Raw genomic sequence first — 15,775 nt, forward strand, 5'->3', positions numbered from 1 at the left:
TTTTAAGTAGCATGCGTAATGACCCAACAGAAGAAAAGAATGTGGCTTAAATTAAAAGCAGCTTGCACCCTTTTCTTTGCAAACTTTGTGCTTTCGGTGTACAGGACCCATCCGTTTTAACATAGATGTAAATAATCGGGGAGTGGTGTAAAATCTGATTCTGCAGCCGGGACTCAGGGCGGAGAGGCCATTGTTGGGTGTCTTCAGTGGGAGGTAGGTAGGCAGGGTTCTTTGTGCAGGTGAACGTGAAAAGGTTTTGACTCCCCGGGCTAATTTCCTGCTTTTGTGTGCGGCTGCAGCACGCCTGCGCGCCGCCAGCAGTTGTTGCTGGTAAGATGAGTAAGGAGCAGGTGGGGGAAGAGGCTGTGTCATTGAAATAGCTGGCAGGAGCAGGCACCAAGCGCCAACATCTATGTCAAGGCCGTCTACCTGCAAGGTGTGTAATCATGATGGCCATGAACGGGAAGCAACAGTTCAGTATGCACCCAATGCTCCAGGAGCCCAAGTACCCGAGCTTGCACACCAGCTCAGATGCCATGAGGAGGGTTTGTCTACCAACCCCACCGGTACGTATGTGTATGATTACCGCTTTAAGGCACAGTTTTGACAGGCGCGGCTTAATGTTTTTTTCATGTCACCAGAACAATCGCGTAGCTCTTGTACCTCTTCACATGTCTATTCAGCCAAGTCTCTTGACTTCAGATTAATTTTTATGACCTGTGCTTTGAGGGAAGTTTTTTTTAACGAAAATGTTTTATAATACGGAGTTGACAGAATTCCCCACTGACTGCATGTGTGTGCATTCTTGCCTGCAGCTTCAGAGCAATATATTCGGCGGCTTTGACGAGTCTCTGTTAGCCCGCGCTGAAGCTTTGGCAGCTGTGGATGTGGTAGCGCACAGCAAGAGTCACCATCACTTCAAGCCGGACATCACCTACCATACCATGAGCAGCGTCCCCTGCAGCTCCAGCTCATCGACCCTCGCCATCTCTCACCCGTCGACGCTGTCGTCTCACCATGTCCACCCCGGCCACCAGATACTGGACACCGAGCTGCTGGACATCTCCCCGAGTTTGACGGGTATGGCAGGACCAGACCCATCGTCGATGCTCTCCACGCAAGCCCACTCACACAACCTTAACACCATGGGGAATCTTCACCAAGCAATGTCCATGGGCCACCCTCACTCCTTCGCCACCCACAACGGTATGCCGTGCCTAAACGACGTAGAAGCCGACCCCAGGGAGCTGGAAGCTTTTGCCGAGAGGTTTAAGCAGAGGAGAATCAAACTAGGGGTGACACAGGCTGACGTTGGTTCTGCCTTGGCCAATTTGAAGATTCCCGGGGTGGGCTCCCTCAGTCAGAGTACCATCTGCAGGTTCGAATCCTTGACTCTTTCGCACAATAACATGATCGCACTTAAGCCGGTGCTTCAGACCTGGCTGGAAGAGGCGGAAAACGCTTACAGAGAGAAGGCAACCAAGCCAGAGATGTACAGCTCCAGCGAGAGAAAACGTAAGCGGACCTCCATCGCGGCTCCGGAGAAGCGCTCTTTGGAAGCTTACTTTGCCATCCAGCCCCGTCCCTCCTCAGAGAAAATCGCAGCGATCGCAGAGAAGTTAGACCTTAAGAAGAACGTGGTAAGGGTCTGGTTTTGCAATCAAAGACAGAAGCAGAAGCGGATGAAATACTCAGCAAATCACTGACCGGCTGGCGTAGGGAGATAGCAAGCAGACTAGAATGTTCAATGTCTTCGCTAAGGACTTAAGCCATGGACCCTAGATCAAAATAATTTCCCACACTCTAAATACAACAAACTCAGAGAAAGCCCCGGTGTGTATCGAGGGTCACTTTGGAAGGATGTGCGACAGATACAGTAAATCTCCTTAGCGGATCTCTGCCCCCCGCCCGCCTCTCCTCGGGAAAACAACCATCTCCGCTCCGTCCGTCCACGAGTTAGATCCGAGATCCCAGATTTTCTCATTTCCTTCCTGAATTCCAAAAAAAAAATATGATCAAACTTAAATCCCCAGTGTTGTCACGGATACTCGAGTGAAAATGAGTTTCAGCACTTCAGTTTTAATAGTATCCTTTATCTATTTTTCCTGAGGTAATTGCACTGCTAAATTAATATTTAATGTTATTTGTTTCCTGGGTTATTAAAACAAAACGAGAGCTGCGACTGCGAGACTAACACGCCGTGGTCTGTCACTCTGAATAACCGGGGACTGGCCCCTACCTACATATGTCCTCAGTGTGATTTCGGAGCTTATTTCAGCAGCTTCTTCCGCCGTTAGTTTTGCAACCTCTCCCGTCCTTGTTTTAATGAGTTGCTGACAAGCGAACATGAATATTGTATAGCAAAGCGTCTGCAACCCCATCTGTCCGAAGCTCGCCCGGCTGCATTTTTTTTTATTAAATACTGTCTGCAAAGGGTGTGTGTGGAAGATAATAGTCGAGTACCTGGAGCTCTCGCTGCCTTTGCACGTGTTGGTGTGGTGGCGGCACAGATCGGCCTCCATTAGACCGGTACCTGCCCCCTTGGATTCTGGGCAGCCTGCAAAAGATTCTCAGGATTGAGTTGAAGAGCGTGCATACCGAAAGACACGAGAGCAGAATTTTTCCATTCGGCCCATCGAATCTGCTCCGCCATGGCTGATTTGTTATCCCAATGACTTGGCCTCCACAGCAGGAATTCCTCAGTAACCTATGGAGAGTCTAACAGCGGAAAGTACAAGATACCCAGAAAGGAGGTGAAGGAACAGATTGGAAATTATGCATTTAATATCGGACTCGACTACCCTCACACTTCCAGATCTCCCCAACTTTGTGTGTGGAAAAGAGTTGACTTGAACGGTCCATGAGATTCCTGATCTGCCTTAATAAACAGACGATTTCTGCACAGCTGAAAAATCAACTGTCTCCATTGCAATACACGACAGTAAAGTTAAGGAGATCTTTATAAGAGGGATACAAGTCATATTTTATATTATCAGTAGAAAATCCAGGCCTTTTCTCTGCAGAAGTGTGGTTTCGCCTTTAGAAGTATTTCGGTTGCATTCTATATTCTATAAATGAAGAGATCCCAGTAAGAAGTGATGATAGCATTGGCAGTTGGCAATTTAATCTTTGAAAATTCACCCGTTACAATGCTTGTCGCCAGCATTGAATGGGCAAAAATATCTTTGAAACGATATAGTAAAATGTTATATTTTTAAGAGAATCGCCCGCGACTATTCAATTGTCTTGTTACATACAATTCCATTCCCCCCACCTCCTCATTCCTATTGGTCTGATTTGCGAAGAAACCATTAAGTCAGGATGATGATATTCAAGGGCATCGGGCAGTATATTGGTCTTTCAACGTGTGGCCCTTTACAAAAAAAAAACCGGAGGCGTGTATGTTATTCAGACAATCTATATATTGTATATAAATAATTTATTGCAAATTATACCGAGGTTAGCAATAACATCTTCAACTTCGAACACCTTATAATAATCTTTATTTTTTTCTTGTTTGAGCGTGTGCGGTCTTTGTTCTAGAGAATATTTCTTAAAATAAAAGCTTTATAATTTAAATTATTAAAAAAGATGTTCTTGTTAATGCGTGTTATTTTCTACGTGGATGTCAATGCACTTGTTCACTCACCAATATTATTTATCTTTAACTATTAAAAGCAAACGTGAAGGACTGCTGTAGATTACTGATTTTAAATAAAGCTAAATTAAGTGAACAAATTTCTGTTTTGGGTGTGATCGAGAAGCTGGGCGCAAAATGGAGCGAAGTTACATTTTAAGTTTCCCTTCAGCTGAATATAAGTAAGCTTTGTTGAAAATTGATTGAAATAAAGTCTTCCGTAAGCACAAGAGATTCTGAAAAACAACACACATAAAATTCTGGAGGAACTCAGCAGGTTAGTAGGCATCCACAAAATGAACAAACAGTCAACGCTTCGGGCCGAGACCCTTCTCCAGGGTGTAGTGGTTGATTGTTATCAGAACCTTGACGCAAAAGAGAGCGGGGTTACTTTTCACGTTTCCCGTCAGCTGAGTATAAGCTTTATAGAAAATTACTTGAACTGAAGCCTTCCTTGGTCTATTGGTTAATTGTCGTCACGCGGTAGCAAATGATTCGCTCTCTACAGGTTACATTCTAAACCTCAGGTAACTTGCTCACATATCCACCGTGATTCCTACTTACATTTGCCCCACCCGCCATCCGAGCTCCGTCCTTGCATCTTTTTTTATGCACGGGCTGGATAACGGTTCGCCTGTCTCTGGGCCAACAACCATATATATGCCTTAGGTTCTAGTTCCTCGTCTCCCTGAAGCGTGAGGTCAACGCGGCACAACACACACAATAAAAGCAAAGCTTACCTCATAGTTTGCCATCGCCAAAAGAAAATATAATGTTTTTGCTCAGTTACTCAAAATGAATCTCTCACAAATAAGGCGCGAATTCAACGACTCCCTATCTTGCGAGGTTTCATTTCAATAGCGGCTTGTTTTGGCCGGAATTCACTCAGCTGAGTGATTTTTTTCCTCTCCGATGACACTGTTGATATTGATTTCCTTACCCTCTTGCATTTAAAACACAGATTAACCAAAGGCACAAGCAGAGCCGAAATTTAAAAGCCCACTGTGCTTGATTTGGTCAGGTAGCGTTTTCAGGAAATGAAAAAAAAATTACCCATTGAGACCCATTCGGGTCTCGGCCTGAAACGTCGACTGTACCTCTTCCTAGAGATGCTGCCTGGCCTGCTGCATTCACCAGCAACTTTGATGTGTGTTGCTTGAAATTCCAGCATCAGCAGAATTCCTCGTGTTTACCCATTGAATGGGTTGGTTTGAGTTGCACGTCTTCAATAACCAGGGGACATGAGATATAAAACAACTCATTAAATCAGAAAAATGTCCAAGATTCCCAAACAATAATTTGTTAGCGTTTTCAGTCATCCTTTGGAGACACCCATTCATGCCCGGGTGAGACGAGAGATCAGAAATTCATTAACACCAATAGAAGGATAGCGTGGGGATTCTGTTGGTCCTCTGATGCTGCTCACAAAGATGGATAAAGTGTTGAATGCACGGGGAAATGAAATTGAGTTACGGTAGTGCCTGCAAGAAAATAGATCTCAGGGTAGTATATGGTGACATATACGTGCTTTGATAATACATTTACTTTGAACTTTGAAATAAGTTCCAGAGTTAATCAGGTTCAGGCAACTAAACTCCAGCGTTGTTTAGGATTCCCTTAACCGCACATGCGGCAGCGTCAACAGACCTCTAGCGTCCATATCATTCCTCTATTGTCAGGGTTGTCTTGGACCTTCCCCAAGTGCACATTCTGTACATTTAGTATATTCTGGTCCATAATTAATTTTCCAAAGACACTGTTTCCCTTCCATCCCTGTTTTGCAAACGCTTTTCTAATAAAGAAATACTATGAGTTTAGCAAGGGCCGGTTAGAATTTCATGCCCCAGGTCCCCATTACAAATTTAAAATTTGCCTATTACTCTATCTCCTTGTTAGTCCTGAAATTTCCTAGACGTTCTGAAATGTTCTTATGAATGTAAAGTGTTGCAAATCTCATGCATGCTTGCTAATTGATGAAAATCCTTGAAATACACACACACACACACACACACACACACATATATATCCAGCTTCACGGGAGAAGCCTGCGTGATCGCTACACTTCCGATTCCCTTCATCTTCCCATTTCCAATGCAAATGCATATACGTTCTTTGATAATACATTTGCTAAGGTCAAACTGTTTCACGCATTGACACGCAGTCGTGGAATGGAGAAGCTAATTGGAATTTGACGGCTTTTTGGCGGGTTAGAGATGGAGTAGGGCGAGGCGACACGCTAACGTCGCGGTTAGCGTAGCGCCAGCGACTGGCATGACCCGGTAAGGATTTTCCGCGCTCTCCCCGAGTTTGTAGGGTCTCCCCGTGCGACTTGCGCTGGTTTCCTCCGTATGCTTCGATTTCCTCCCACATGGGGTGTAACTGGGCTGCTGCGGACTCGCTGGGCTGGAGGGGCCCGTTACGGTGCTTATCATTAAATAAAAGCAGTAATTTGTCTTTTATAAACAGTTTCCTCATTGTAAACTGTAAGCCATTCTCTGGATGGGACCGCACTGGCGCGATTTTCTCATCCAGATGAGAACATCATTCTGGATGACGAGGAGAGGACTGTTTGGCTTGGATTCTCCTCACTTATACCGAGTAACGACCCGGGAGGCCTTGATGGCTAAAGAAAGGCCGTGAGGAAACAAAGGCCGAAACACCAAACACGGTCATTTATTCTCAACATTGACTGCGGGTCGAGAGAACTGATATAATATTCACGCATAATCACAGCTAGCGCATTATTTGTCAAAATAATCTATTATAGGGTAAGATTAAACATAAATCGCAATCGTTACTACTGTAAAAGACAGCAAAATTCGCGAAATAGATCTTTTTTTTCATTATTTTAAATCATACGTCTTGTGTCTGCGTTTCCTTTCACCTGGGATCCAAGTTTTGATTTTGTTCTTATTTTCTTTTGCACATTACATTGTGGAAGTAAAGTAGATGTGTAAGAAACAAACTGTTTTAATGAACTGTTGTCTTGTAATATCGAGGAAAAGAGAGGCCTCCTATTAAAAGAGGCCAAAATGGTTCTATTCTCGAATCCCCAAAGCATTGTAATGATAAAAAATTAATGTAACATGCCGAGTATCTTGTGAATATTTTACTGAGAATTTCAATGCGGCGGCATCGAAGTCGGAATAAAAATATTATGAGCTTATTGTAGGGGAGATGTTGCCAGTTTCTGCTATTCTCCTATTCCTGTGAATCCGCGCGCTTTCCTCTCTCTCTCTCTCTCTCCCCTAAACAGGAATCCTGCCACAGATATTTGTTCCTAATCAAACTGTTGTTAATAATAAATGGATGCACATTATATTGCTCGTTTTGAAAATGTTGAAGACGGTTAATGCAATATTAATCGGCCAGGTTGATATAAAACAGAGAGGAAGCGTGTTGGGCATCGAAGGCGCAGTCACTTCCAACAGGACTTCGGCACGGAGAGGCAGAAGGTCCTACTGCGGTGGTAAGCCCTTTTGACTGTTCTTGTACCGAACGGGTCAGTGTGCTAGGAGGCTGTGTGTCCGGCTGAGGATATGCATTGAGTAGTGTGTGTGTGATTTTCAGATGGTAATCGACTTTTAAAAATATTTTTAAGTTTAACCATTATTATTCAGTTTTCAGTGGAATTTTGATTTCAACTGGACTTTCAGCTCGCTGAGTTATTTCCATTGTTCTGTTTGTGCCCCTGGTTTGTGTGGAAACGACATGGCGAAGAAATCAACAGGTCTCCAAATAGCATCGTTTATTCGTTTCACAGTGGTTAACATTTCCATAAAACCGAGTCGATTTAAATCGCAGCTATTTGTTTCTCGATAATAAATATAAAATAATTATGTTGAAAGATTACATCAGTAAGATTTTTTTTCAGCCGGGTGTTTAGATTCTGTTCCAGGTGCAACTTAGGTCTGAGAGAAAAAGATCTAAGGAAACGAGTAAGATTATGGTAGTTTTCTCAAGTCTCTGTCAAACTGATTTGTGAAGAAAATCCTGATCTGGATAGATTTCACTTCAAATTTATTAGAAAACAGCCTGGAGTGCTTCAAGGTACAGAGAGCGCATAAGTTTCATTCTTCTTTAGAAATATTGGAAGCCATTCGCGTGAAACAGATGGGGAGAAGAGTCTGTACTCTCAACATATTCGTGTTCGCATATTTGCTTCCCACTCCCCTTCACCTCCTCAGTGCGGCTTGCATGGGTAACTCCATTCTGTGCACGCCAGTAGTTCGTGTACGTAAGAATTACCAAGCAAGTAACAATTATGAGAGAAGATTAATACCTATCGACAATAGTGTTTTTTTAAATATAAACTATGAGTCCCCAAAATACCACGCATACATCCCTTCAGCCGGGAGGCTGGTTTTTCTTTATTAATTTGTTGGAGTAAGGTAGGCAATTTAAGGGACGAGAATAAGTGCATGAGAGGGAAATAAGTAAGAAGAAAACCGGGAGGAGTCTCCTGCGATCCAGATGCACGCGTCCAGAGCAGTTGGGTTGGAAGAGCTGGCTTTGTGTTGTTCCTACACGACATCACAGTGAATATTCTGTCTATGTATTCACAATGCACTCAGTGGCCAATTCATCAGGTACACCCGGAGATCTGCTCATTAATGCAGATATCTAAAGGCCAATCGTGTGCCAGCACCTCAATGCAGAAAAACATGCGGACATGCTCTGTTGTTGTTCAGACCAAACATCAGAAGGTGGCGGGGGGTGGGGGGAAGAGAATGTGATTTAATTGACTTTGATCGTGGAATGGTTGTTGGTGCCAGACAGGGTGGGTTGAGTATCTCAGAAACTGCGGATCTGCTGGAATTTTGATGCACAACAGACTCCAGAGTATAATGGTGCGAAAAATAAAACTGAGAAATGCAGTGAGTGGCATTTCTGTGGGCAAAAATACCTCGTTAATGATAGAGATTAGAGGAGAATGGTCAGACTGGTTCAAGCTGACAGGAAGCCGACAGTATATCAAATAACCATGTGTTACAACAGTGATGTGTGGATCAGCATCTCTAAATGCTCAACACATCAAACCTTGAAGTGGATGGGCTACAGCAGCAGAAGACCAAAACATACTCAGTGGCCACTTTATTAGGTACATGAGGTACCTAACAAAGTGGCCACTGAGTGTATATTCTCTGATGCATTCAATATTCTTTTTACAAGACTATAAATATTCTCCTTCAATAGGATATTCAATATTTTTAGTTCCAAAGGCATTCAGTATTCACCGTGTTTCTAAAATATTCAACACTTTCCATAAAACATTCAGTATGCTCCCTCTCTCTTTATAAAACATTCAATACTCTTTCATTTTATAAAACATTTAGCATTCACACTCCCTCTTTCTCCAACACATTCATCATTTTCTCTTTGTCTCTCCCGCATCTCCATTGCATTCTGGTTCCTGTCTGGTATCTTGAGTCCGTCATAATCTATCCCATGAATTTAATGTCTGTGGATCATAAATCAACACTAGAAGTAGCTCTTTTTTATTCACAGTCCATTTATATAAAAGGCAGCTAATTGCACAGAGTCCTCCAGACAGATATCTTCCAGAGCTCCTGCTGGAATCAAATTGAAATTTGTCATTATATGGTCCATTAGAAAGGTTTTTAACTGACTAATAAAAGTGTGATGTATCTGTGTTTAAGTGATATGAGGAACTAATTAGACACTTATTAGTAGGCAGCTCTAACATCTTTCAGGATCTATGTAGGTATTCAATACAAATTCATTTCTATCTTTAATGAGCATTGTAAAAAGGTAGACTGTGGCAAAAACTTTAAGAGGTCATGCCATAATTTTTATATTAAATTCTCTTTAAAGCTTAGTTCATGGATATGATTGAGTCTTCAAACTAGCTTTGTGGAGTTTGAGCTGTTTAGTGCGATCTAACAGAACATCCCATAGAACTAAAACAGTAGAGAACAGTAAGGCCTTTCAGCCCATAATGTTGTGCTGATCCTTTAACCTACCCCAAGATCAATCTAACCTTTCACTTCCACATAGCCCAACAGAACAAAAACTAACAATGCTCGAAAGTGTTTATGAATAAACACACAATCTTTGTTGGGGGACAAAGTCTTTTGTGTAAGATATTATCATGAATGTGCAGGAATATCCAAGAATCAAGATTGTTTATGGTTATACCTCAGTGCACGAGTGTAAAGTAGAATGAAATGTTTGTTATGCTGGATCCGATGCAGCATTAAAAACACGGTAAGTATAAAGAACACAATAAACAAATAAAAAACACAATAAATGTAAACTTACTGTAAAAGCAACCCTATAGAACAGAAATGAATTATGATTTCCATAAACTGTATGTACATAGAGTGATGCTGGGTGGTGTGTAAGTAGGGATGGAGGAAGGGTGGTGGTATGTGTCAATGGGTGGAGGTGTTGTTCAACCTGACGGCTGGGGGAAAATAACTGGTTTTGAGTCTGATGGTCCCTGATGGGAGCAGGACAAACAGTCCATGAGAAGGGAATGTGGGATCCTTGATCTTTTTGTCCAATGAAACAAGACCAGAGACAATATTGTCCTACTATTGTGTGAAATAATATTGGCAATCAATGGACTATTGTAAAAATGAAATAAAAACAGAAAGTACAGGAAATGCCAGCATCTGTGGAAAGAGGATCCACGTTAGTGTTTCAAGCTAAATATCCTTCATGGGGACTCTGAAGAACTTAATAAAAGCCTTTGACCTGAAATGTTAACTCTCCTTCTCTTCCCACAGATGCTGCCTGACTTAATGAATATTTCAAGCATTTCCTGTTTTTATTTCAGAAATCAAACTTGTATAGGCCTGTATTTCAGAGGTAGTCTTCCATCTTTCTCCTCATGTAATCACAAAATATGGCTTCCCTGCTACTTGAGTTAATATGAAAACTGAGCTATGGTAGTTATGAATGGTCCGGAGAAGGGCCTTGGCTCAAAACAGCAACCCTTTATGACTCTTCATTGATGCTGCCTGACCGGTTGAATTCCTCCAGGATTTTATGTGTTACTCTGGATTCCCAGCATCTGCAAAATCTCTGTTTTTATGAATAGACTGAACAAGTTGTAAGCTGCTAGATCAGTGCAGAGTAGTTTCCACATTGATGCAAGATGTGATGTGACAGATATATAGATGAGAAAATGTCATCCACATAACTAACTTTTTAATTACAAGAAAAAGAATTGATCTTCCATAACATTTTTTAATGGCTAGTTGGTAGGCATTGTGGATTCTGTGGGCTGAAAAAACTTTTACTAAGCTGTATGATTCAATTATTCTATAAAACTTACACTCTCTGGTTAAATTAATGCTTTCATGGATAAATTTCTGTTCAGGAAACTATTTTTCTTTCTACAAGCAACAGTGGGCAGTGATGCATGGAACATCATAAGGCAGTTGTTTTCAACATCAGCATTTATTATAAATTGTTATACCTATTATAAAGCTGAATGTAGTAATTTAATTTTAAGTGTGAATTTGCTCTATTACTTTTGATGATCACTTAAATTGACAGACAGGACACTTACGAGTTAATGCAGAATCCAGGCATGGGATATCCCCTGTTGTGATGCATTAATCCTAGTCAGAGAGAACAGACATTGCTGGAACTGTTGCAGTAATGTTTAATAGAACTGTGGATGCTAATATACTGAAGCATAAACAAACCTAGAGGAACTCGGCTTGTGAAAAAAGGATGTGTAAGTTCTGTATGATGTGTTAAACAATAGTTAAAACATGATGGAAGATTGTGTAGTGGGGGAATTATGTGCATAGCAACAGAACTATCAGTGGGATCGCTTGAATTGACAACTGTGGTTACGTGGAATGATGGGACACCACAACTTACCTTGAAACAGAGTAAGCTAAGAGTACAAGTTCAAGTTTATTGTTATTCAACCATAAACACGTATACAGCTAAACGAAACAGCATTCCCTTGGGACAAAGGGTCAAAACGCAGTACATACTGTAGGATACAAAACCGAGCAGTTGGATCAGAATTTGAATCTGAGTACATCTGCCTTGTTGCGTTTAAAAAACCTTACACAGATACAGTATAATGGGCCAGGTGTACCCCATCCAAAGTCTGTGATCTGTTCTACATATCTGGTGCAATATTGTTAACAGCACAGTTATTGCATTCAGGGCAAACAAGGACAATAAATACTGTTTCTGATATTAAATGCAGTGAAGTATTTTCTTATGCACATTGGTTGCTTGCGTGTGCAAGTTTTCACTGATTCTATGTATTTTTGGGTGGCGGGGTGGAGATATGTTTCCCCCATTAGAGGCATAAGGTGCTCCTTCCCTCTGCAGTCTCCCTTGGGCAAGGTGCAGCAGTTGTTTAGCATCACCCCCCCCACCCCACAATCAAGGTCAAGTGAAGCCAGGAGCAGGTAGTGGATGGTCGTACGAGCAGCTCGTGCATATCACAAGTCCTCGTTACATGACCACTGATGCCAGACAATCTCTAAAGAGTATTGATAATAGCTGGGGCTGCCTGTCTTTTAAAGACACTGCCCAGAAGAAAGCAATGGCAAGCGACTTCTGTAGAAAATTTGCCAAGAACAATCATGGTCATGGACAGATCATGATCATCTACATCATACAACGTGGCGCATACTGATGGTGGAGATTCTTTGTACAAACTGAGAATGCCTGCAAGAAAATGAATCTAAGGGTAGTACTTTGATAATAAACTTACTTTGAACTTTGAAGGCTTCCCATAAGTTATACCATTAAGCTTTGCAACTTCATGTTACAATAGGTATCTCTTGTCAGCACAGCGATCTTTTATAAAGTCAAGGGAGTTACAATTTAGCAAGGAACTGCCGGCAGGACTCTGCTAATTCCTTCAGGATGTTGTTGGCACAGTATTTCTTACTACCTTGGCATTTTCAGCAGCAATCAAAATTGGTGCCATCCTCAGTTTATACGGGTTTGTCAGTGTGGGTATGCTATGTTGGCACTGGAATGTGTGGTGACCATTCCAGAAAAGAGCTTTGACCTGCAGCCAGTCTGGATGTCAGAAGTTTTGAGAGCGGGGTCTTCAATCAGGTCCACTGCCAGAGTGCAAAATGCAGCAGCGGGTCGCTGTAGTGAAGAAGAGCTTTGAGCACCGACCATTCGGTGTTTGGGATTGATTAGCAAGAGCAAGTTAATGGAGGGCAGGGCCAAGCGCAGCGGCCATTGTCAGTGTGGACAGACACAGCGCAGTGATCATGAGGCTTTAGCTCTTTGAGGCTTCAATCAGAGAAAGTAAAGGAAAGAAAAGATCAAAGTTTTTTTTCCCTTCCTTCTTTATATCTGCTCAGCCAGGACAGTAGAGGTGCCAGGTAGGTTAGTTGAATGCTCCTCCTGTGGGATGTGGGAAGGCAGGGAGACCCCTAGTGTCCCTGACAACCACAGCTGCGAGAGGTGCATCCAGCTGCAGCTTCTAACACTTCATATTAACGAGTTGGAGCTGGAACCGGATGAACTCCGGATCATTTGGGAGGCTGAGGGAGTGACAGATAGGACATATAGAGAAGGAGTTACCCAAGGTGCAGGACACAGGAAACTGGCAGACGGTCAGGAAGGGGAAAGCGGTTAAGGAGCCAGTGTAGAGTACTCCTGTGGCCATCTCTCTCAACAACTTTGATACTGTTGGGGGGGGGGGGGTGGTGACTGAACAGAGGAAAGTCACAGTGGTCAGGTCCCTGGCACTGAGTCTGCCTCTGTGATTCAGAAAGAAAGCGGAGAGAAGAGGCATGCTGTGGTGATGGGGGATTCATTAGTTAGGGGAACAAACAGGAGGTTCTGTGGGCAAGAATGAGATTCCAGGATGGTATGTTGCCTCCAGGGTCTGGGATATCTTGGACAGAGTCTTCAGCATTCTTGAGAGGGAGGGTGAACAGTCAGATTCGTCGTCCAATAACATAGTACCATGTAGGACGAGTGACGAGGTTCTGCATGTGGAGTTCAGGGAGTTAAGCGCTCAGTTAAAGGGCAGGACCCCCAGGTTGTGATATCAGGATTGCTACCAGTGCCACTTGTTAGTGAGGCTAGAACTAGGGAGGTTATACTGTTTCATACGTGGTTAAGGAGTTGGTGGAGGAGGGAAGGCATAAGGTTGTTGGGTCATTGGGCTCTCTTCAAGGGAAGGTGGGACCTCTACAGAAGAGATGGTTTTTACCTGAACTGGAGGGGGGCTAATATTCTAGTGGGAATGTTTGGTGATGCTACACGTTGGGGTTTTAACTCGAGTTGTAATGGGATGGGAACCAGAGTGCCTGAACAGTTAGTGGAGGAGGATGTCGGTAAGACCTCAGAAAAAGTTAGGAATCAAAAGTTTGAGCATCGTGCGACTAGTATCCTGAGTTGCATATATTTCAATGTAAGGTATCGTAGAAAAGGCGGATGACAGGGCTTAAGATGAGGTAGCTGGTTTACAAACAGAAGCAATGTGTAGTAAGGAAAGGCTGATGACAGGGAAAAATTGTAGTTAACAAGATGAGTTGCATTGTAAAAGGTGGACAAAATCGAAAATGGTGAATAGGGGACTGAATGTGTTATATTTGAATGCGCACAGTATATGGGATAAGGTAGATGAACTTTCAGCACAGTTACAGATTGGTAGGTATGATGTTATAGGCAACACTGATCATGGCTGAAGGAAGATTATAGCTGGGAGCTTAATATCCAAGGATACACGTTATATCAAAACAACAGGCAGGAAGGCAGAGGGGGCAGCCATCGCACTGTCGGTAAAAAATAAAATCCAATCATTAGAAAGAGGTGACATAGGGTCGGAAGGTGTTGGATCATTGTGAATAGAGTTAAGGAACTGCAAGGGTAAAAAGACCCTGATGGGAATTGTATACAGACCCCCGAACAGTAGTAAGGATGTGGCCAACAAATTACAACGGAATATCGGAAGTGCAAGCCAAAAGGGCAATGTTACAATAGTTATGGGGGGATTCAATATGCTGCAGATGGGGAAAATCAGGTTGGCACTGGATTCCAAGAGCAGTAATTTTTAGAATGCCTATGAGGTGGCTTTTTTAGAGCAGCTCGAGCCTCCTGGGGGATCAACTATTCTGGATTGGGTGTTGTGCAATGAACCAAAATTGATTAGAAAGCTAAAGGTAAAAGAACCCTTCAAGCAAGTGATCATAATATGATCGACTTCGCCTGGAAATCTGAGAAGGAGAAACTAAAGTCAGATGTATCAGTATTACAGTGACGTGATGTGAATTACAGAGGCATGAGAGAAGAGTTGGCCAGAATTGATTGGAAAAGAACACTGGCAGGGATGATGGCAGAGCAGTAATGGCTGGAATATCTAGAAGGAATTCGGAAGGGACAGGAAATATACATCCCAAAGAGAAAGGAGTATTCTAAAGGAAAGATGACTCAACTGTGCCCAACAAGAGAAGTCAAAGCCAACATAAAAACCAAAGAGAGGACATTTAAAAGAGCAAAAAATAATGGGCAGTTAAAGATTGGGAAGCTCTTAAAAACCAACTGAAGGCAACTAGAAAAGTAATTAAGAAGGTAAAGATGGAATACAAAAGTAAGCTAACCAACAATATTAAAGGGGATACCAAAAGTTTCTTCAGATACATAAAGTGTAAAAGAGAGGTGAGAGTGGATATTGGATCACTGGAAAACAATGCGGGAGAGGTAGTGATGGGGAACAAGAAAATGGCGGATGAACTGAATAAGTATTGTTTGTCAGTCTTCACTGTGGAAGACACTAGCAGCATGGTGGAAGTTCCAGGTGTCAGGGGTCATGAAGTATGTGAAGTTACCTATACTAGAGAGAAGGTTCTTGCGAACTGAAAGGTCTGAAGGTAGGTAAGTCACCTGGACAGGAAGATGTACCCCCCAGGGTTCTAAAAGTGGTGGCTGAAGAGATTGTGGAGGCATGAGTAATGATCTTTTAAGAATGACTAAATTCTGGAATGGTTCTGGAAGGCTGGAGAATTGCAAATGTCACTCCACTCTTTAAGAAGGAAAAAGACATAAGAAAGTAAACTATAGGTCAGTTAGTCTGATCTTGAGGGTTGGAAAGATGTTGGAGTCGATTATTAAGGGTGAGTTCTCAGGGTACTTGGAGGTACATGATTAATTATGTTATAGCCA

At 42.5% G+C, this 15,775-nt stretch overlaps 1 protein-coding gene across 1 annotated transcript; it reads left to right on the plus strand.

The window, feature by feature from the left end:
- Positions 1 to 446: 446 nt before the first annotated feature.
- pou4f3 (POU class 4 homeobox 3) lies at positions 447 to 1,706 on the plus strand. The gene is made up of 2 exons (XM_072264517.1): positions 447 to 566; positions 816 to 1,706. Exons 1-2 carry the CDS (start codon positions 447 to 449, stop codon positions 1,704 to 1,706), a joined length of 1,011 nt encoding a protein of 336 aa, XP_072120618.1.
- Positions 1,707 to 15,775: the final 14,069 nt, after the last annotated feature.

This window comes from Mobula birostris, chromosome 7 (assembly GCF_030028105.1).
Source record: "Mobula birostris isolate sMobBir1 chromosome 7, sMobBir1.hap1, whole genome shotgun sequence".
Taxonomy (NCBI): domain Eukaryota; kingdom Metazoa; phylum Chordata; class Chondrichthyes; order Myliobatiformes; family Myliobatidae; genus Mobula; species Mobula birostris.